The sequence below is a fragment of the Mustela nivalis genome (genome assembly GCF_964662115.1).
Source record: "Mustela nivalis genome assembly, chromosome: 14".
In the NCBI taxonomy this organism is placed as follows: domain Eukaryota; kingdom Metazoa; phylum Chordata; class Mammalia; order Carnivora; family Mustelidae; genus Mustela; species Mustela nivalis.
Genome location: NC_139033.1, coordinates 43,962,535 through 43,985,834, shown reverse-complemented (window position 1 = coordinate 43,985,834; position 23,300 = coordinate 43,962,535). Strand labels below are relative to the sequence as shown.

At 40.0% G+C, this 23,300-nt stretch overlaps 1 protein-coding gene across 2 annotated transcripts in view; it reads right to left on the bottom strand.

The window, feature by feature from the left end:
• The window catches only part of DYM (dymeclin), a 332,115-nt gene that overhangs the window by 124,995 nt on the left and 183,820 nt on the right, over positions 1-23,300 (bottom strand). Inside the window, exon 14 of one of the 2 annotated variants that reach the window (XM_082699257.1) lies at positions 19,011-19,175. The exons of the other annotated variant lie outside the window; for it this stretch is intronic. Within the exon in view, the coding sequence (XP_082555383.1) occupies positions 19,011-19,175 (165 nt within the window). The remainder of the gene's footprint in view (positions 1-19,010; positions 19,176-23,300) is intronic. 2 annotated transcript variants of the gene reach the window in all.

The following is a 23,300-nucleotide window of genomic DNA, read 5'->3' as shown; positions in this document are numbered from 1 at the left end:
AAGGAAGCTGAGGGAAAGTAACTTGCCCAAGATCTGTTCGATAGCCAAGTCTCTACCGCTTCCTTTGTACCTAACTCTTCTGGTATTTTGTTCATTCTTCAAACAACAGAGATAGTTACAGTAAACGATGCTCCCTTACCCCCGGCACCATCACCACCACCTCCTGCAGAAAAGCAAGCTTTGAGCAAAAGAGATTTTATTAAAAACATGAAGCTGTGAGATTTCTTTTAAAAGGTGAGGGTTAATACTTCATTTTTAACAGAGTAAAGTACATGGCACATACCGCAAATATTCATTAACTTGTAGCCTACGTTAGTATTTAATTCCAATTGACTTTTGTGTAATGGATGCATTTAATTATTTGTCATGTAGTCAGTGTGTGGAAAACTGAAAACACTAGCTCTGGTCTGATAACAATACTATTTACACAGACACAAACAGTCTGGGATTAAAGAATTTAATCTGTTCAGACAAAAAGTAAATATTTATTAAGCTAAAATATACAAGTCTATCTTTGTAGGGAAGAGACATTTGTTTCTTGATGAAAGATATAAATTGTTATCTAAATCACTGGCAATTTTATTCAAAGTGAAGTTTAAATTCTGTGTTCCTCCTGAAAACAGAAAACGAAAGACATCAGTCCCTATCCTTGTTCTCTGGGAGCGTTACTTATTTTCACAGAAGGAAATCATGTTAAAGTATTCAAACAGGAAAGTGGTGTTAAAATGAATACAATTCTCAAGAACTGACTGGTAACCTATTTGGACAATACAAGGGATGTCTATATTTTAGATATGAGAATGTCGGGGTACCTGCCTGGTTCAGACAGTAGAGTATATATGACTCTTGATCTCGGGGTCATGAGTTCAAGCCCCACGGTGGGCACAGAGATTACTTTAAAAAAATAAATTAAAATATTATTAAAAATCACTCTTTAAAAAAGATTTAAAGAAAGAACAAGAAATGAGAAAGTGGCCTATGTTAAATGTAGACTTAAGGAATTTAGTGGAAATGACAAATGAACGTAAATCTTGCTTAATATAAGTAATGTGATAAACTTGTTGCCTGAGGCTCTATAGGAAGCATCATACAATATTTATGGATATTGATTTTTCAACTGAAATGACAGATTAAAAAAAGCCCTGTGTTTGATGATCTGAAGAAAGGAATTTAAAATAATTCAGACACACTTGTGTTTAAACACCAGTCCTTCACTTACTAGCTATGTGAACTTGGGCACTTGACTTTCCTGTGACTCAGTTTCCTTCCATGAGGACAGCGATTGCTGACTGAGAGGAAGAGAAACACCCTAACTGGGAGTGTGAGGAAAAGGCCACCAGTCTGTGCCAACTGGTTATCAGCATGGAGAGATGAGGGCGCTGGGTTACCAGCTATGTCAACTTTCTTTTCTTTTTTTAAGATTTGTTTATTTGAGGGGGTGGGGAGGGAGAGCCGAGCAGGAGAGGCAGAAGCAGAGAGAATCTGAAGTAGCCTCTCCACTGAGCATGGAACCTGATATGGGGCTAGATCTCACAACCCTGAAATTACAATCTGAGCGGAAACCAAGAGTCGGATGCTTAACTGACTACGCCACCCAGGCGTTCCCTAGCTATGTCAACTCTTAACTGCTGTATGTTAGCAACGAATTCTGACTTTTTATAAATACTGTGCAAACCAAATACACCAGCTGTCAGGGCTGGGTCTGGACCACCAGCTGCCAATATTAGCTTCCCTTTTGCAGAATTATGGGAAGTGCTCCATGCCACCCAGAGGAGAAAGCATCTGGACTCAAGGTTGTTCTGGGGTTACACAGATATTCTAAAGCAAAGAGATGTGCTCTGGCAGGAAAAGTCAAGAGCAGAACTTAAGATGATTTTATGAGAGAAACTCAAAGCAAAAGTGTGTCTCCCTGGCACAACATGGTTTTGATATAGCTAAGAACTATATTTACATTCCAATTTAAAATCTTTTTTATATAAATGTATTTTAATTTAATCACCAATTCCCCACCCAGTAAAGAGAATTTGTGCTTTGTCCTCTGAACCTCAATAATATAAATCCAAATTTACTCAACATACGAATGTTGACCAGAGATGTATTTCTTTTTTGACCTTTTCAAGAAATGAACTTCTGGTTTTACTGACTTTCTCTTATGGCTTTTTGGTTTTCTATATCACTGAGTTCTGTTCTCTGTCTTTAGTCGCCTTTTTGGGATTTAATTTGCTCTTCTTTTTCTAGTTTCTTAAGATGGAAGCTGGGGTCACTGACTTGAGACTTTTCTTCTTTTCCAACATGATATAGGCATTTCAGGCTATAAACTTCCCTCTAAATACTGCTTTAGTGGCATTTTGATCTGCTGTATTTTCTTTAGCCGAAATTACCTTTTTAAATTCCATTCATTTCTTCTTTGATCTATGGGTTATTCCGAAGTATGTTATTTTATTTCCAAATTTGGAGGATTTTCCAGAGAGCCTTCTGTTATTGACCACTGTTACAATTCCTTTGTGACCAGAGGACATGCTTTCCATGACTGGAATCTTTTTTGTACTTACCAAGTCTTGTTTGATGGCACAGAATGTGATCTTTCTTGATAAATGCTCCCACGTGCAAATGAGAAGAAAGTGTATTTGGCTGTTATTGGTTGGAGTGTCCTATAAACGTCTTTTAGGTCAAATTGGTTGATGACCTTGTCTGAATTTCCGATATTCACACTCATCCTCTGTCTACTTGTTCTACCAATTATTCAGAAAGAAGTATTTAAATCTTTAATTGTGGAAGTGTCTCTATTTCTACTTGGAATTTTTTCCCCCTTTTTAATTTTGAAGCTCTGTTCTTTATTTGGTGCATACATTTAGGATTCTAATAGTTTTCCTGTCGAAGTGACTCCTTTTGTCATTATGAAATGGCCTTCTTTATTTCTTTATTCCTGGAAATACCCTGTGCTCTCAAGTCACTCTCAGTTTCTTTTGACCACTGCTATTGATAAGGTTATGTCTAGCACTTTGCCATTAGTTTTCTCTTGGTCCCGCCCCTTCTTCCTTCCCCATTTCCTTTTTTTCTGCCTTCTTTTAGATTATTTTTATGATCTGATTTGTTGGTTTATTAACCACTGAACAGTGGTCTGGAAATTCTATTAGAACAGTGAGCTGTGATACTCACAGGACTCACCCCCTTCTTTTCCCATCCATTAGGGATTAGTTTCTTTTGCTGTCTGATGCCCAGTACTCTGAAAACCGCAGTTTCTTACATTTTATCTGTTTTTGTTATTGTTTTGCAATGAAGGGTAAGTGAAAAGCAATTTTTAAATACTTAAATAAAAAAATACAGTTTTAGAAAGTTTGTATAGAAGCTTTTTAAGGAATGCTAAAGAAAACCAAAAATTTTTTAGTTTTTTCTTTACTTGAAGTTGTACTGTACAATTTTTCCCAACCTCTCATAGTCACACTATTTTAAATTTCACCTTGATTTCTCAAATATGACACTAAGTAAATGTTTACCTCACTTTGTGTAGAAAATTTATTCCTTAAAATAATCCCACTAAGTATGTGCTTTGTAGCACCATCTTTTATTTGCACAGTTAGTCTCATGTTGTAGATTATACATGCCAATCATTCTAGTCTTTTAAAACTCATTTTTCTTCACTGTAGAAACCAACATACTAGGTATTCTCTACTTTTTCAGATAACACTGTGGCACCATGAGGGAAGACATAAAGCAGTTTTGCATTTCTGGTTCAAGCCCACCATGTCCTACTTCACTTCGAACACTATCCACGTTGATCTGCTCATTGGTGAACAGGTCACGCCTTGCTCACACTGACCTCCTGGCCTATACTTCCCTTTCCTACATCAGTCTGCCCAGCAAATTTCCACCACCCTTCAAACTTAGGGGAAAAAAACCTCTCATCACATTTTCTAGTTAGCTGTATCCAGTTTATCTCCTTTACTAAAATATAAAGTTCTTGAGCATGAAATAATTCACTTTGGCCTTCTTGGTGCCCAGTACAGTATCTATATTTAAAAGTTTCTCAAAAAATGTTTAATTGTGGGTGCCTGGGTGGCTCAGTCAGCTAAGCACCTGCCTTTGGCTCAGGTCATGATCCTGGTATCCTGGGATCAAGCCCTTCATCTTGCTTGCTCTAATCTCTCTCAAACTTTAAAAAAAAAAAAAAAAAAAGTTTAACTGAAGGAAACTCAGAAATAGAAATAATTTGGGATGCAGCATGTTATGGACCGAATGTATGCGTTCCTCCAAAATTCATATGTTGAAGCCCTAACTCCCCAGTGTTGCTATATTTGGAGTAAGGAACTAAGTAAGGCTAAATCAAGGTCATAAGGGTGGGGCCCTATTAAACAGGATTACTGTTCTCCTGAGGACAGACACTAAAGAATGACCTCCCTTGCCTCTCTGCCCAGGACCCTGCACAAAGAACAAATCATCTGAGCACACAGCCACAGAAGGCAGCCATCTGCAACCCAAGGGGAGAGCCCTCACCAGACACCAACCCTACTAGTTAGTACCTTGACCTTGGACTCCAGCCTCCAGAACTATGAGGAAATGAATGTGTGATGTTTAAGCCTCTCAGTCTGATATTTTTCTTTTACAGCACGTTGAGCTCTAAGATGAGGCTGTTCCTCTCTCAACTAGAAGGCAGGTAGGGTTCTTGGGTCTCCAGGGCCAGTAGTACAAACTCCTCGGTTGAAAAAAAAAATTATTTCTGCCTTTTCTCCAGAGGGCTATACTTGAAACAGTGCTGCTCTGCTGTTTCATTCTTAGTCATTACCAGCATGACTCCCTCCAAACCAAGATCAGATTGGCTGTAACCCTGTTTACATGCAAATTAACACTAAAAGAAAGCTCAGTTCCCTAAGGACTGGGTTACTGAGGTATCAGACAAGCTCACATTTTTATTCCATCAGAGTTCTAGCTACTCTAGTTATATCTTGGAGGTGTGAAGAACAATCACATTGCTTCTAGAATGTAATTTACAACAATAAAAGCGGAAGAAAGAACGGAGTCTGGACAGGGCTCTGGTTTCAGAATGGGGTAACCAGAGAGGGCTCTACTGAGGAGGTGATATTTAAGCAAGGACCTAAATAAAGAAAGTGAGGATGTGAGGTGTGCAGCTAGCTATCTGAGGAAAGAACATTCTAGGAAAAAGGAATAATAAATGCAAGTGAACTGAAGAAGGCCACGTTCAAGTCAGATTACTGGTAAGCATTTCATGAATCTCTTTAACTGATTTTCTGAAGCTTAAAAAACCTAAAACACATCACTATTATTTGCCAAGATCACTCCATCTCACTCCTAGCAAAAGTAAGTTTCATCTTTCTTACTTAAAGCTGGAAATTAAATTATTATTTTTTAGTCATCAATCCCCTGCAGAACGGGAACTGGAAAAGCATGCTGCTGCTGAAAACATCTTTAAGGTTTACCTTAATGCAAAATGAGAATTGCTATATTCAATAATTCAGTAACAGGATGGTGAAAAGTCCGTTTGCTTCTGAAAAGTGAGAACTGGCACAGACAGTGAGATGTGAGCTATAGAATGTTGAAGCCGGAATGAAAAATAGTTTTCTAAACTAACTTCTCTTTAATTCCTGAATTATCGTCACGAACAAAAGGCACAAAGCTGCCAGCAACATCAGAAAGCTTCAAGTACTTACTACTTTAAGTTAACCCAAATGGAAACCAGGCTGAGCACGGATACTGGTCGCTGGGGTCACCGCGACACCAGAGCGTGGGCCCAGCACCAGCACCAGCACCAGCGAAGGGTCCTGCACACATCCCCTCATTTAAACCTAGACTCCACCCCTGACGAAAATGCCAGCACCTGCAAATCAGACTCAGCAATGGGTCTGCTAACCCTGGCCAGAATCTGCTACTTTAACTATTTACAGTTTCTTTTTTAAAGGGAGGGTATGATGTACCACTTTCAAAATTTGGAATTTTAATTTCTCCTGTTTTGGTGATCTATTAAGGAGCTCCAAACGGAGTATTTAATAATAACGGGATAAGGTCCATGCCAATTTGCCTAGGATAGTCCCAGTTCATGCATTCTGTCCTCGTGGAACGATAAATAAGAGTCCCCTTTTCTTCTCCTAAAGGGTCCCAGTTGGATGGGTAAGTTACATGGTCACCCACTTGATGATCACTTCCTTTATTCCTTTGCCCATTCACTATCTTTCTCACTGCATGAAGAAACACGCTGATCTGCCAGCATTCTTTCCTCTGGGGGCACCCACAGCTCTCCTCATCGCCGGGGCTCTCCATGTGCACAGCACAGCTGTCTGCAGATGGCCCGGCGGCACTTGCACTTGAATTTTCGGTCTGCTGTCCTCCCACACCCGGTCCCGTCCCGCTCCTTCCTCCCAAGTGAACCCTTGGTCTCCCTCGCCTACTCTCGCCTCTATTTGCTTTCATGCCGCCCCCGACGCCGGGAACAACCTACTGATCTACCAAATTTCTATCCTCAAATCACTTTTTAAAAGTCACTTCCATCGGTGAAGCCCACCTGGGAGCGCCCATCCGCCCACCTGTCCTATTTATGGATCAAATCTGTCAGACTAACCTCTCGGAGGCTCAAATGTGAAATGTTTTTGCTATTACATTGAGGTTTTCACCATATTCACTCACATCAAAAACAATGCAACTCCTGACAAACTTGACAATATCCAAGTAGAGCTTTGAGACCTATACTATAGCTATAAACAACAACAACAAGGAAAATACATAAACCAGAGGGATCTTACTAAAAATGATAAATCCAACTCCTGCTTTCAGAGGCTCGCGGGCCAGTCAGATGTGGTTATTTGGAAGCTGAAAGGAAGACCATCCTCATTGGTAGTACACGATCTAAAAAAAGACTCTTTCCTGGACCCGACTTTAGTCAGGTTCCTGAGTATGAACACCTTCCATCCCTGGACATGTCCTCTAGGAGCCCAGTGTTAAGCATCCTGTCAAGCTGATTTGGGCAGAGTCCCCCCCCCCCTAAATATCTGATTAAATATTCATCCTCTAAAATCCCCCCAGGTCATAGCTAATAGCCCTAGCCTGCCTTCAGTAAGAATCCCGTTACATCAGTTTAGTAAAAAATCACCCTACTTCTGGGCACCTGGGTGGCTCAGTGGGTTAAGCCTCTGTCTTGGGCTCAGGTCATGATCTCAGGGTCCTGGGATCGAGCCTGCTCCCCCCTCACTCTGCCTGCTTCTCTGCCTACTTGTGATCTCTCTCTGTCAAATAAATAAAATCTTATAAAAAAAGAATTACCCTACTTTCTTAATAATTTTCCTTCTGCGGACACTCACCTCCCCCCAGGTTGCTGTTTGACTAGAAACCCACTTTCCTTTGTTGTAGTCAGAGTTGAGAGCCTAATCTCTCTCCCCTATTCCAAAACCCCACGGAAGCAGTCCCCCTCAGTAAGTCTGCCTCACATTCTTCAACAAAACCCAGATAGGAGTACACAGGAGATGAATATTCTTAGTATGTCATCGGTGGGTACGTCGTGGTACAAAGACAATGAAAGAGATCAGTGAGTCTTTAAGATGTGGCTGTTCATAAGTGAGAAATTCCCCTCAAGAATATGGGTACAGGGGCACCTGAATGGCTCAGTCGGAAGAGCGTGTGATTCTTGATCTTGGGGTCATGTGTTCAAGCCCCATTTGGGGTGTAACAATTACTTAAATGAATAAAAACATAAAAAAAGAAAAGAGTATGGATATAGTTGCTACGTCTTCTTCAGGGCAAAACAACAACAACAACTTTGGATTTATAGCTCTGGTCAAACTTCTAAGTGGCACATGAGTACCCAGGAAGCAACAGGGGATCTACTCTAACAGTATTTTGCCCCCAGTGCAGTTTTAAAAAGCAAGCAGTCTGCATGTACTGTCTGTCGAACAGTAAGTTAAGCCCAGAAATGACCACATAACAAGAATGCAGGCAAACAGAGCAAAAGGAGAATAAGAACAAATGACCCAAGAGTCACTCATGGGCATGAATGAATTGCATTTACAAGTCTGGAATCAATGCCTCTTAGTTTCTATCATGATTCTAGCTCATGAGGACCCTCTTTCAGTGGAACCACAAGTTACTAATGTACACCCATTCGGTGCAGACACAGGTTATTATTGTCATCATTATATCCACAAGAGGAAGGGAGGGACTAGAAAATCAGACAGTGAGGGTAAAATAAAATGTCTCTAAACCATGGTAACAGGAAATGCCACAGACTCTTGCAACAGTCACACCAAGTGTCATACAAAATTTTGTAGCCTGGACACCTCCTGTTGCAGTTTAGTGCCTAGGCACAGAAATCCAAAGACACTGAGTGATTCTTCAGAAGGCATATAAAAAAAAAAAAAAAATTTAGGGGCGCCTGGGTGGCTCAGTGGTTAAGCCACTGCCTTCGGCTCAGGTCATGATCTCAGGGTCCTGGGATCGAGTCCCGTGTCGGGCTCTCTGCTCTGCGGGGAGCCTCCTTCCTCCTCTCCCTCTCTCTGCCTGCCTGTCTGCCTGCTTGTGATCTCTGTCTGTCAAATAAATAAATAAAATCTTTAAAAAAAATTTTTGGTGAAAATTAAGGCTCTTTTCTTTCCATTAAACCAGATTACCACAACACATTGCTTCAATATCTTGCTTGCTGTGGTAATTTTGTTACACAAGGAAACAGCAAGAAGGAAAAAACAAACAAACAAACAAACAAACAAAACAAAACCCACAGATGATTGCCCATTGCATTTCACTGACCAGTATTTAATCCACAGTGAGGCTCTCCAACCTGACCATTCAAGGCTAGTAGAGACTATCGTACAATCAGCTAACCAATGAAAAGTATTCCCCAGATGTGCTTTTCATTTGAACATGTTGAAATAAATAAATACACCAGCAGCCATGTATTCACTGGTTCTAGATTGATTTGTTGATACTTCCTTTACTTTCTACAGAAAAGATACTAACTGCTACCTTTAAATGTGATTTTGTAAGTTCAGGACTGAGGGATATGACATGAATCCTAAAAGCTGGGCCTACATTAACAAGACACAAATTGCTCTCTCTGCCAGATTCCCACTGCTGCCACAAGCCCTGTGTGCTAGGATGGACAGACCACATATTAAATTATTCAATCTTCTACTGTCAGGAGTAACAGGACTTGAATTTCCTACTGGCTTATACTTTGTGCTACTTGAAATGAATGCACATAAGAAATTCCTAGCATCAGCCTCAGGTACAACAAATTTAACAGACATTTAAAAACTCTATATAAATGTTATCTGGACTAACACACACATGCATATATAACAGTTAACTATACTTCTAAATCCCCAGGAAAACTTCTTATTTGGTTTGCTTGTCTAATGACAGAAGAGTAGCACAACTGGTAGACATTGAATGGAGGAATAACAAGGGAGCTCTAAGACTTTAAGTCACTATTAGAAATTATTTCCAGTTGCAAACTGCTTGTTTCTTTTCCTGGTGGCAAGTAAAATGTATAATTTATTCTCTGGGGTGCTTTGTGAAATCTGGTTAAAAATCTTTTGAGAACAGCTTGTATCTACTATTACTTTGAGAAAAAAAAAATCAAATCTATGTCAAAAATTAACACCAAACTTGGACATCTGATATGTCAAAGTAAGGATTTTTGTAAGGATTAGTAGCTTTGAAAATCAGGAGAGATTACATGTTTAGACAGTAACAAGCACACTAAATGGTCCATACACAGAATTTAGAGGAAGAGAAATACAGTTTTGAATTTCTGGATCTATAACCTACACTCCAATTTTAAATTTTCATCAGTTTTATGAACTATCTCCAAGTGAAATTGTGAGTGTGCAGAGAACAGAAGTTCAAGACCTTAAAAACAATTAGTTTAAAATATATAATCATCAAACAATATCAGATTTGTAGTGGGCTTTTTAAGATGGGTTAAAATAATTTGAAAGGCAAAGTTACTTCATAAAATCATACTGTTGTTAAAAAGTTTGATGGGAGGCAGTAAAATGTTAAAAATGGGACTTTTAGGGCCAGAATATTTGCATTTCCATATTGGCTTTACCATCTTCTAGTGAAGTATTAAGACAGCCCATGCATCACTTCCCTTGCGTATGAAATGGGGATAATTAACAATCTCAGAGAGCTGCCTCAAGGATTAAAATAAAAATAGTTAATAATTAGAACCATGTCTGTTACAGAGCAAGAGCCCAATAAATAGTGGCTACTACTAGCATTACTGGGCAAGGAAAATATTTTGTATGCATGCTCCACGATACAGCCTTTAGAAAATCTATACTGTACATCTCAAGTTCATTTAAAAATTAATTTTTAATGAACTACCTATTATAGACAGCTAGTTCATAGAATTGTTACAGAAAATGAGCGGCCTGTTGGAACACATCTGACTCTAGTTTAGATCAATGTAAGAATGCACGTGGGACAAATGCCTACGAAAATGAGGACCTCTTCAGTTCCCATTCCAGCTCAGATCTGCAGGGTGGAGACTAAAAATGTAACAGGAGTGAACTGAGATTTTTAAAAAATAGAAGCAGCTATCTATTGAGAGTAATTCATTCTGCACACGTATGATGAGATGCGTTTCTCTCTCTCTCTCTCATGCGGTGACACTCAGTGAAGATGAAACTCTGATCAGAGTAGAGACTCTGAGAGACTTGGGTTCTACTTCTGCTTTGTTGTGTGGTCTCTGCCAAACCATTTAATTTCTCTACAGTCTCCTCTGCTTCCTCATCTTTTGTAAGATAGAAATTAGTAATTTTGTTGTCCATCTAACGTAGAGGGACAGTTTTAGAACAAATGCCACTCCTACTCAGGGCCACACTGAAAAGAATTTACCTTCCTCATCGCAAGCATGACAACAGAGTTACTGAATGCCAGTATATTACTTCAACAAACGTTAACTTCTGATTTATGTCACCACCTATTTAAATTCTGGAAGTCAAACATATGTAAGGGCTGGCATTATGACGTGCCAACACATGGAGAGTAGGCGGAATCACTTTTCTTCCATATATGGGAAACCCTGTAAGTTTCAGTCTCTCGGACATTTAGTGACCAAGAATATTTCTCTAATAAGCAGTTATGCAACTCTGCATGTCTGAATATGCACACGGAATTCCCTGCACATGGCAGCCCCAGGCTAAGAGCATCCAATGGAGGGGGAGGGAGGGAATTTTGTACCCTCTCCAAGGCCTCCATACACAGTCTAACCTCCAAGAGAAATTTTAATTTGTTATCTGCCCTGTTCACCTTCAGGAACTCTGGTTATACCTATACACCCACAGGTAAAACGCTGTGATGTGAGTGCCTCCTTTACCAACGCTCTATACCTGAGAACATTTGCGGGGGAGGAATCAGCATTTTTTTGGATCACATATGAATTTCATATTGTTTTTCCCTAAGATTCTGTCACTTCTTTCTAAGTTTGTTTCCATATGTCCAAATTCTCATAACATCCTTCTCCCAGAAGAAGTATCTTCTGTTATGTTTTAATTATTGATTTAATCTAAATTTCTTCCCTCTGGACAATACGCTGTACAACTGGGTGATAGTTCAGGGCCAACGACCATGGCAGGCTAAAGAAGCATTTGTTTCGAGTGGGGTTTTAATGCCACTGTCGGTCTTCAATAAATCTTACCAATATTTGTAGACGTAACACACTGAAAACATTTTTTAAAAACATTTCCAAGTAGGGTTAGTATAACAAATCTGTTTGCTTCACTACTAAAGAATTTTGAATTAAAAAGGAAGTTAAATAGAATTTTTAATACATACTGTGATATACTTTCTTATTTCTTATCCATATCTCTGAACCTTCATTCTGTTACCACTATTATGGCTGATAGCCTCCATAATTTATTTATGCCAAAGGAAAACTGCAGGGGTGGAAGGTGGTGATAAAGCTTGTTAAAACTACTCTATTTTCAGGTTATTTTATAGTATTGTGTTTAAATTTCAAGAGGCAAAATTTAAAGTAAAATAATTTTACTTTTCCCTTTGAGTTTCTTCTGCTTGACTACAGCCACCCAAGAAAATATTATTTTTGCATTTTTACGAGGCACCTTTCAAAGCATACTGATACTGATTTGATGGTCATGGTTTACCATGTAAATCCAAAAAGTAGAAAGTTTATAAAATATTTAAGGAAAGAGTAATGAATGGCATATGCCAGGCAGTTTTACTACATAACTATAGAAACTATCACCAGGATACTTAATTATCTAATTATGCTATCTTGAATGCTTTTTTGAAGATGTAGTAGCTTTATTTATTTATTTGTTGAGGGAGAGGGTGGGGGGCAGAGGCAGCACCTCAAGCACGCCCCATGCCCAGTGCAGAGCCCAATGTGGGGCCTGATCCCACAACCCCAAGATTATGACCCAAGCGGAAACCAAGAGTCAGACACTCAACCGACTGAGCCACCCAGGCGCCCCTGCAATAGTATTTTAATAGGATTGCCATCTTATTGCTTCTAGCCAAGAAATCTCTGAAGAGCGGCCATTTTGTGGACCTAAGTATCACATTAGGTGCTAATGATGAGCAGACTAAAATCCACACATTTTCTGTCCACCTGGAGCTTACAGTGTACTCTAAAAGAGAGAGAGAGAGAATGTATGTGTGAGCAGAAACATGGTATCAAGCATAACAATGGATTTAGGGATAAGGGAAAAGCCCCATGTAAGGAAGTAAGAAGTGTAGAAAATATGGAGTAGAGTAGAGAAAGAAACATTCTGAACATGTGCAAAGGCCTAAGACAGGAAAGGGATCAGCAAATCCTGGAGAAGAAAGACCGTTGGTGTGGCTAGAGAGTGTGTCATCCCAAAGACAGAGGGTGGCCACTGAGGCCATCAGAGCAAGGAAGAGACGGAATCTGATTTCGATTCTCTTCAGATGGTTGCTTGGTAAGGGACTGGGGGTGGGTGGTCTGTACTGAGAGCACAGGAAACCACCACTACACGTGAGGTCGGGATGGTCTGGGATGGTCTGAGCTGGCGTGGCTGGCAGCAGGCACAGAGAAAAGAGGACACGTTCCATTTACATTTTAGAAACAGAACAGAAATGGACAGAGGATGGATGTAGGAGGTGAGGGAAAGAAAATCCTGATGATTCTCAAGAGATGGGCATAAGTGTCTTGATGGCGGGAGACACCACTTGCCAAGATAGAGGAGACAAACAGGAAAAGTTTGTGGAGAAAGGTTTAAGAGTTGGCCTGGGAGATGGGGTGTGAGAGGGGCGAGTGGTGATGTTAACGCTGTGGCAGCTGACAGTGTGGGGTTGGAGCTCAGAAATGCAGCTGGAGTTGGTCATTTGGGACATACTGCCACATGGATGACCAGTAAAGTCATAAAAGGAGATGAAAATGCCTGAAGTAAGAGCTTAAGTGAAAAGAGGGGAGGGCCTTAGGAGCAGGCCTTAAGGAATTCTAATATTTACAACAAAGGCCTAAAAAGAAATGGCAAACCTGTGGGAACAAAGCCAGGAGTACGCTGTCACAGAAGCGAAGAGAAGGTGGTGGGCAAAGCCATCCACCTCAGCTCTGAGACCAAGCAAAGATGGTGGCCGGTTTGTCCAGAATGCACAGCCAACGATTCATTCTTTTAATTCTTGAGAAAAAAAAATCCCAATCCCCAAACCAGAAAACATGCATTAAAAGAGTGATTCTAAAAATATTTAAATACATATTGTTTATTTTTCCCAACTTTTCTGGTCTGAATTTACCTGCTCTGTTTTGTCTTACAGGCACTGAGTACTAAAGACGTAAGCCTGAAGACCGAACACCACATTACAGAACATAGAATAAGTTTGATGACAGGATCAAGTAGTGAATATGTAATTCAAAAGGAAACCATAATGGTTTAAGTGGAATAATGCATTTCATTTCATGCCACAGAAGTGGCACAGAAATCAATAAAACAGAGCCACAACAGAATTATTAAGACAGTATCATATGCATGAAAAATTACTACTATGGCTTCAAATATTTATTCATGACAGATTTAGTGAGTGGTATACACTATGACAAGACCGTTCTAGTAATTTAAAAAAAAAAAAAAAAAACCTCTTTTGAGGAAACTCATTAGAAGATTGTCCTAGATTTACGCTTAAGATGTAATCCTTTTTCAAAGCAATCAAATGGCACCAGATGTCATTTTTCTAAACCACAGTATAAAAGACATACCAAATGGCGAAAACACTCCGAAATTTGAAAGTACTACAGTTTAGACATGATTTAACATTGTGCTTACTTAGAATAATAAACCAATTCAGTCAGAAAAACGTCCCTCCCCCCCCAAAACTATAAAAATTCTAAAATATGCTGAGAGAAATTTTCTGTGATCACAGATCAAGGAACTATGTCTCTTTCCATAAACCACTGTATGTCTCTGCCAACTAATAAAATGATATTACATGATGCTGGTGAAGAAAAAAAAGAAAAAAAAAAAAAAAGAAAAACCAGAGATACACACTTAAATTTTGGCAGTGGAGGGAGGGCAGAGAAAAAACAAAGGAGAAACTTATAATTTAAATTTACGTAATTTTTAAATGCTTAAAAATTTTAAAATTCTTAAAATTTCATGTATACTTCACTAATTTCCACAACTATTTGTATATATCATCTAGTTTTTGTCCAGATGCATATAATATATAGTTGTTTATAGCAGTATATAATTTTACATTCTTTCCTCACTTAACATTATATCAAAAGTTTTCTGTATTTCTATTTTACTTTATAATATTTTTCAAGGCTAAATCATATTCCCTTGAGTTGACAGAATGTAGTTTACTTTACCAATCCCTTATTTGGCTCCTAAATATAACTCTTTCCTAGAGTTAAGTTATTTCCGTAGGATAAATCCCAAGACATTAGCATTTCAATAATTTTTGGCAGATATTTCTTTATATAAATCCACTATTTTCTACCATTTTTTAACCTTACATATGCAATTTATGCAATTACAAAATAATCCAGGATTATATCATATCTCTAGTATACTAAAGCAATTTTTAAAAAAGATTTTATTTATTTATTTGACAGACAGATCACAAGTAGGCAGAGGCAGGCAGAGAGAGAGGAGGAAGCAGTCTTCCCGCAGAGCAGGGAAGAGTCAATCCAAGGGCTCAATCCCAGGACCCCAGGATCATGACCTCAGCCGAAGGCAGAGGCTTTAACCCACTGAGCCACCCAGGTGCCCCTATTAAAACAAATTTTAGAATGGTTGAAAAGTTATCGGCAGGTGGACTTAATGGGACAATCTAACATTGAAACAGTAAGAACTCCACCGCCTCCTGAGATTGGAAGCACGCAGAAGCATTCTCTCAGAGATGCTATAAAAACAATTTTTATACTGGAAAGAAGTCTGCAGTACAATGACCAAGGTTTCTATCTACAGCAGTAATTCCAGTTAGACTAAGGCAAAGTTCTTTAGGGATAAACTGATACCTCTATCCAGGGACTCAGTTACATTTTAAACACTGCGCACTTCTGGTGAAACACTTTAAACCAAAGCTATCTGAGACGGTGCAGTGAGTGTGAGATGGCTCCATTCAGGCGTCTGGCTTGCTCTGCTCTTCTTGTAACACAGTTCTGCTGAAAGAAAAATCGGTCACCTGCAGACTAGCATACATTTGACCACGTGTCCGCATGGATGCAGGATGTTAGTCATCTACAAAGGAACACAGCAAAAAGGCGACCAGATCTCTCCTTTTATGAAAATCCCATGGTGAAAAGGCGACCAGATCTCTCCTTTTGTGAAAATCCCATGGTGAAGGTACTGGCCCCCAGTCCCAGACTGCATGAGCTGGCACGTGCTGGCGCGGGAAAGCTGGTGTTGGGGGGTCATTGCCTTAACTCTGGGGCCTGTGTCGCCAACTACTGTATTTCCTCTCGGCCATTCAGAAAAACTGGTCTGGGCCTGGCAGAACTTGGGGGCTGAGACAAAGTACATCTGTTGTAACAGGCCTGGAGTAAGGTGAGGGAAGACGGCTGACAGCCAGAGAGGGGCAGGCTGGCAAAGGGACAGCATTTCGAAAATGCCATGAAGCTCTCTCAGACTATTTCCTCAGGGGATCTACCTGATCTACCACAGCCTGACATTTCCCAAGGGCTTTTCAGTCCTGAGGAGGGCCTGCCCGGCACTGAAAACAGACCCTTTGGAGGTACGGACCCCCACCTTGGCTGGGAGTACTGAACACCCGCCCACGGATGAGAAGGGGACCAGAGTGGGCAGGAAAGGTGCTAAAAGAGGAAACAGAAAATGTGAAAGAAACGCTGTTCCAACTTGGAAACAAAGTGCACTTCAGCTCTGCCAGGAGCCGGGTGAAAGGGGCTCAGGAATCACAGGCTGCTTGGGCCCTGTGCTGCCTTTACCTTTCCTCCCCGCACTTTCTTCGCGCCTCCTGACTTTGTCTTCCTGGTCCCTTTCCCTCCACTGCCTTGTAGCTCTCCAGGTGTCCCCGTATGCCTCCCTCCCTGTCTGTTCCTGTGATGGGAGGGCTGTGACCCCAAAGACAAGTGGCTAATGGCCTCCATCACAAATGGCAAATGGCCCAAACTGCTGCCACTGGTATTAATGCAGGTGAACCGCGCAGCTGTGTGAGGTGTGGTCAGACACACAAGGAGAGCTATGACGGATGCTCTACCGATGAGGCTTGGCGTCTGGTAGGACAGAAGTGTACATGAGGACATACACAGAGGAAAGACAGGAGAAGTGCAGTTGATGGCAGCCTTACATGCCAACTTGGCCAGGCTATGGTGCCAGTGGTGTGGCTGAACACCCACCAAGACACTGCTGTGAAGGTATCTGTGGGTGGGATTAACATTTGTAATAAATGAGATTAACATTTATAATCAGCCAACTTTAAGACAAGCAAATTATTCTCTCTAATGTAGGTGGGTCTCCTCCAATCAGCTGAAGACCCTAAGAGCAGAGACTAAGGTTTCCCGAGGAAGAAGAAATTCTTCCCCAAAATTCTAACACAAAAGTCCCGCCTGGGTTTCCAGATTCCTGCCCTGCACGGTGGATCTAATATTTAAGACTGCAACATCAATGCTTACCTACATCTCCAGCCTGCCCCAACAGATTTCAGACTTGCCAGCCATTACAGTCCAAAAGCCAGTTCCCTAAAGTAATTCCCAATCTCTCATTCTCTCCGGACACATGACTGCACGTGTGTACATCCTACTGGTTCTCTTTTTCTGGAAAAACCTTAGTCAGGTAGGTACGTGGTACATAAGGGCAAGAATAATTAATGTTGCCTGTTCAAGAGGCTCAGTGAGGAGGGGCCGCTCTCTCTGTTCCTTGTAAACAGACAAGTTCTGTCCCTGATTCATAAAACTCTCACCCAGTATTCCCTCACTTTACCTAAGTCAATTGAAAGTAAATGGCTTTGCTTTGGTAAATTCTTCCATATTATATGCAAAAGAGTTTACTCTATTATTTTCACTCACTTTTCTATCTCTGATTTTTTTCTTTCTTTCTTTCTTTCTTTTTTTTTTTTTAAGATTTATTTATTTGACAGAGAGAGTGCACGCACGCACATAAGTAAAGGGAGTGGCAGGGAGAGGGAGAAGCAGGGTCCTGCTGACCAGGGAGCCTGATGCAGGGCTAGATCCCTGGGATCATGACCTGAGACAAAGGCAGAGGATTAACCAACTGAGCCACACAGGCACCTGTGACTTTTGATTTCTTAAAAATGTCTCTACTGACTCAATAAGAATCTGACCAATATCATTATGAGTCTACAAATGTTTCTGCCACCAAGAACATGCTGTCAACTTAGATGTCACACTATCTTCTCCTCTTTTTTTTTTTTTTCTTTAAAAGATCTTATTTATCGCTTCTTGGCCTTTTGGCTAAGATCAAGTGTAAAAGATCTTATTTATTTGAGAGTGAGAGAAAGCAAGTGAGAGAAAAGTGCACAAGCTGGGGCGAGGGGAGGAGGGAGAGGGGGCAGCAGACTCCAGGCTGAGTAGAGCGCCGGAGGAGGGGCTCAGTCTCAGGATCCTGGAAGGCAAGACGCTTAACTGACTCTGACTGAGCCACCCCACCCAGGCACCCTATCTTCTACTCTTAAAAATCAGAATGTTTTCACTTAGATAGCCTGTGTAGAGTAAAGCTTTTGTAGGTTTCTTCACCTGAAAAGATCTACTTTAATTCAAAACATCTGCTACTTTCAGAAAGTGTTTATGGGGCTTTTTCCTTCTTCCTCTTAGTCATTCCACGGAGGAGACACTGCCTCAAGCATCCTACCTAGCTAACAATACAGGGCTGGCACAGAAGTCTTCTCTGACTTACAGACATGTGTGTTTAAAATGCCAACTGCAAGTACAAGGCAGTAATGTCAAACTATCCCTCCATTTTGGTGCACGACAGACGCCAAACAGCAGGTGGTGATTTTCTCTGATACTTGACATCAATGCCTTGTTTCCTTCTTACTACACCCACCGTTGTTCTGTTTGATCTACACTCATCCATGACACACTGCACTTGCTGATTTTATAACCACTCTGTACATAAATAAAAGGAGGAAGAAATACAAAACCCAATGGATAATTTCTACCTTCTTATAAAATCAAACCTGCTTAGCTGAATGTGCTTCTATCAAAACATGGGGGAAGTGCCAGAGCCAGCTCTCAGAGAACTCAAAATTCACGTGTAATTAATGGCAACTATAGAGTCCATTCATACACAAAACAGAGTGCTCCTGGCTAGTATATATTAAATCAAAAGATTCCCAAATGGAGCAAAGTCTAGGAAAGTTCTGTCAAGTTGCACGACAACTGTGTGGTTGAGAGCTATTCTCTCTCCCCTGAAACATGAAGTACTTAAGAAGACATTTGCAAGGAAACAAATCCCAGCCATTATTTTAAAGAATTATTTAGCATCATTTCAAATATAAATTATCGTCTGTCCTCATTTGACTGGTACGCGTCCCGTTCGAACATGCAATCAGCAGTCACGGGAGCATGCAGCATGCAGAAAAGGGACAGCAGAGTTAATAACCTGGAAGCATAGGATCTGAGAATGTGAGAGCAAGTTAAAGACAAGAGTTCCTCTCCATTGTCACTGAGGGTCGAGAAGCAATGCTGAAGCGTAGAACAGTGAGAGTGGGGGAAACACAGTTTGTCCAACACATAAACATATCTCCGCAAGTGGCGGCAGGTATAACTGAAAGACAAAGGAAAAGGAGAAAAGGAGAAAGAGAGGAGTTTTCCTTCGAAAAAATAAAGCATTTTCAGTGTCCTCAAAGCCCTCTGTGGTTTTCCACTAGATGGTACCCAAGAAAAAACAACTGTTAAAAGAGAGTATTAAAAAGATAAAAAAGAATACAAGCTACACGATTTAAAAATGGGTAAAAGATCTAAACAGATACCTCATTGAAGAAGATATACCGAAGGCAAATAAGCATATGAAAAGATGCTCTACATCATATATCATTAAGGAAATGCAAATTAAAACAATGAGATACTGCTACAAACCCATTCGAATGGCCAAAATCCAGAACACTGACAATACCAGTGCAGGGAAGGATGCCGAGTGCCAGGAACTCTGTTACTGCTGGTGGGAATGTAAAAATCATATGGCCATTTTGGAAGACAGTTTCAGCTTTCTTACAAAATCAAACATACTCTTACCATACGATCTAGCAATCACGCACCTTGGCATTTACCCAAATGAGCTGGAAATTTCTGTCCACCTAAACACCTGCACATGGGTGTTCACATCAGTATTCGTAATTGCCAAAACTTGGAAGCAATCAAGAGGTCATTTAGTAGGTAAACAGATCAACTGTGGTACATCCAGAAAATGAAGATTATATTCAGAGCTAAAAAGAAATGAGCTATCAAACCATGAAAAGACATGGAGGAATCTTAAATGTGTTATTACTTAGGAAGAAAGATAATCTAAAAAGGCTACCTACTGTATCATTCCAACTCAATGACGTTCTAGAAAAGGCAAAACCCTGAAGAAGGTAAAAAAGATCAGTGGCTATCAGAGGTTAGTGGGGAGAGAGGGATGAACAGGCAGAGCACAGAGGATTTTAAGGGCAGTGCAATATTCTGTTTTGTTTTGTTTTTTTTTTTAAAGATTTTATTTATTCATGAGAGACAGAGAGAGAGGCACAGGCAGGGAGAGAAGCAGGCTCCCTGAAGAGCAGGGAGCTCGATGTGGGGCTCAATCCCGGGACTCCAGGATCATGACCCGAGCCGAAGGTAGATGCTTAACCCTCCGAGCCACCCAGGCACCCAATATTTTTTATGAAACTGTAACGGTGGATACATGCCACTATACATTTGTCAAACCCATACAATGCATAACACCAAGAATGAACCCTAACATAAACTATGGCCTCTGAGTGATACTGGCATATCAAGGGAGGTTCATCAATTGTAACAAACGTATCACTTCTGGTGTAGACAGATGATAGCAGGGAAGGCTGTGTGTGTAGGGTGACGGGGTACATATGGCAATTCTCTGTACTTTTTGCTCCAATTTGCTATGAATTTAGAGCTGCTCTTAAAAGGCTATTAAAAAGTGAGGGAGATACACTAATGAGGGAAAAGTTACAAAAATACAATGGTGTAATTAGTTAACCATATGAAATCTGCCTTGCTAGAGCAAAGTGGTATGAAAGATCCTCTCCCCACAATACTATAAATACGTTCCTGGAAGACAGGCAATAATAGTCCTGCCATTTGAAAGATACCACCATAGAAGGAACATGGAATCAGGAGTTGGAAAACTTTAAAATTTGGATCCAGCCCAGCCACTGGAAGTTTTGTGACAGTGAGGATTTGATCTCTCCAAGTCTCAACCACACAAATTGTAACACAGAAGTAAAAATATTAAATTATTCCAAAATTTTGAAGTGATATTTAAAAATATAAAAGAATTATTATCATCAGAGCAATTTCACTCACGCCACATTTCAGACCACTTGAAAAGAACAAGTTTGAAAGAGGGAAATGCCAAGTCAGTCTGACAAGGTGAATCAACAAAACCGTGAACACATTAACATCAACGGATATGCTTAAACTCCTAGTCCCTGAGAACCTTGTCTAAAAATGCATGCCGAAAGTACACAAAGTTCCCAACTTTTATTTTGGGAATAAACTAATAAAATAAAATTGATACATTCAAAGATTAGAAATAGACACATTCCCAAAACTTGGGACACTTCAATCACCCACTCAACCTATTAACCAGCCCATCCACTCACTGGCAAGCAGCATCTGCTATACGTGGCACGTAGGAACTGCGCATGGTCCTGAACATGGCATGAGGAAGAAATTATACACAATTCTTTCCCGGGGAGATTACAAGATAGAATCAAGACACATATTAGACAATAATAAAAGTCACACCGAAACTGTGAAATTAACAGTCTTTCTCAGTTCAAAAAACAAATCAATTTTTTAAAAAATTGAAGTATAGTTGATACAGAATGTCACACTAGTTTCAGGTGCACAACACAGCAATTCAACAAGTCTACACCCTATGCTATGGTCGTAAGTGTAGCTAGCACCTGCCACCATCCAACACTATTATAATACCACTGACTACATTCCCTATGCTGTACCTTTCAACCCCGTGACTCACTCATTCCGTCACTGGAAGCCTGTGTTTCCACTCCCTTCACCCCCTGCCCTCATCCCCTTACTTCCTTTCCCTCTAGCAATCGTTCATTTGTTCTCTTTTGGGTCTGTTTCTGTTTGTTTGAAAAAAACAATCAGTATGTTGTTGTTGTTGTTGTTGTTGTTGTTATTAAGAGACAGTGAAGTGTGAGGGAGGGGGAGGGGGAGAGAGAATCCTAAGCAGGTTCCATGCCCAGTGCAGAGCCTGACATGGGGCTCGATTCCATGACCCTGAGATCATGACCTGATATGAAATCAAGAGTTGGACACTTAACCGACCGAGTCACCCAGGCATCCCGAAAAAAACAGTTTTTAAAAATATAGTGATTCTAGTCCAATGACAATAAAATAGGGTGAAACATCCAAGAATAATGTACAAATATCTATGAAGAAATCTTTAAAATGGTAATAAAAAAATTTAAAAGAAGGGATAAAATGGAAAGAAAATTTTAGATAGGGAACTCTAGGATTATAAAGTCACCAAATGTTCAGGTGTCTAAAAATTCATATTCTCAAAAATATCAAGAGTTTTAAACAAAGAAACAAAACATGTTAATTCTGAAGTCCATATAAAAAATTAAACATTTAAGAAAAGCCATAAAATACTGAAAAACTATAGTTCTAAGATGAGACTAGTTCTACCATTTATTAAAAAAAAATTAATAATAATAGTAGTAGTCCTACCATATATTTAAAAAAAAAAAACAGAAACAGTTTGATACACTGCATGAGTACAAGAACACTAGAAGAGACTAAAATAAGATGAGAACAGAGTACAAGATAAAGGTAGTATTTTTTTTTTAAACTGGTTTCCGGTTTCTTTTTCTTTTTTAATTAAAAAAAAAAGATATTTTATTTATTTATTTGAGAGAGAGAATGAATGAGGGGAAGAAGGCCAGAGGGAGAAGCAGACTCCCCATGGAGCTGGGAACCCAATGCAGGATTCCATCCCAGGACCCTGGAATCGTGACCTGAGCCAAAGACAGCTGCTTAACCAACTGAGCCATCCAGAAGCCCTAAAGGTGGCAGTTTGTTTTTATTTTTTAAGATTTTACTTATTTGAGAGAGAGAGAGTGGGAGAATGAGCAAGGAGAGTGGCAGAGGAAGAGGGAGAAGCAGGTTCCCCCACTGACCAAGGAGCCCAACCTGGAGCCTGATCCCAGAATGCTGGGATCATGACCCGAACTGAAGGCAGATGCTTAACCAAGTGAGCCACCCAGGCGCCCCAAGGTGGCACTTTAAAACAGAAGATCAGATGAATTATTCAATAAATGGTATTGGGATAGCTGAGTAGGTAACGAGGAAAAAACAGAGATGACTCTTAGTCTCTCCTAAATCAAAAGAAATTCCAGGTTGATCAAAGATTGTAAGGTAAAAATAAAAGTTCAAAAATAAGCCATATACTTGAGTACCATTAAAAAATGAGTCATAAATCTGACCACAAAAAAATGGAAAATACAGAAGAGACAATCACTTTTTCACTGTACATTTTTTGTACAGTATGAACTTTTCTGCCATTTTCATATATCATAGACATAAATTAATGACTGAATAGTTTTTAAAAATGGAAAGGGACACAGGAACAATTATTTCAGAGGGAATATGCTAAATGCAGGGAGACTTGGTCAAGTTCAAGAATCCGAGAGGAGTTCGGTAT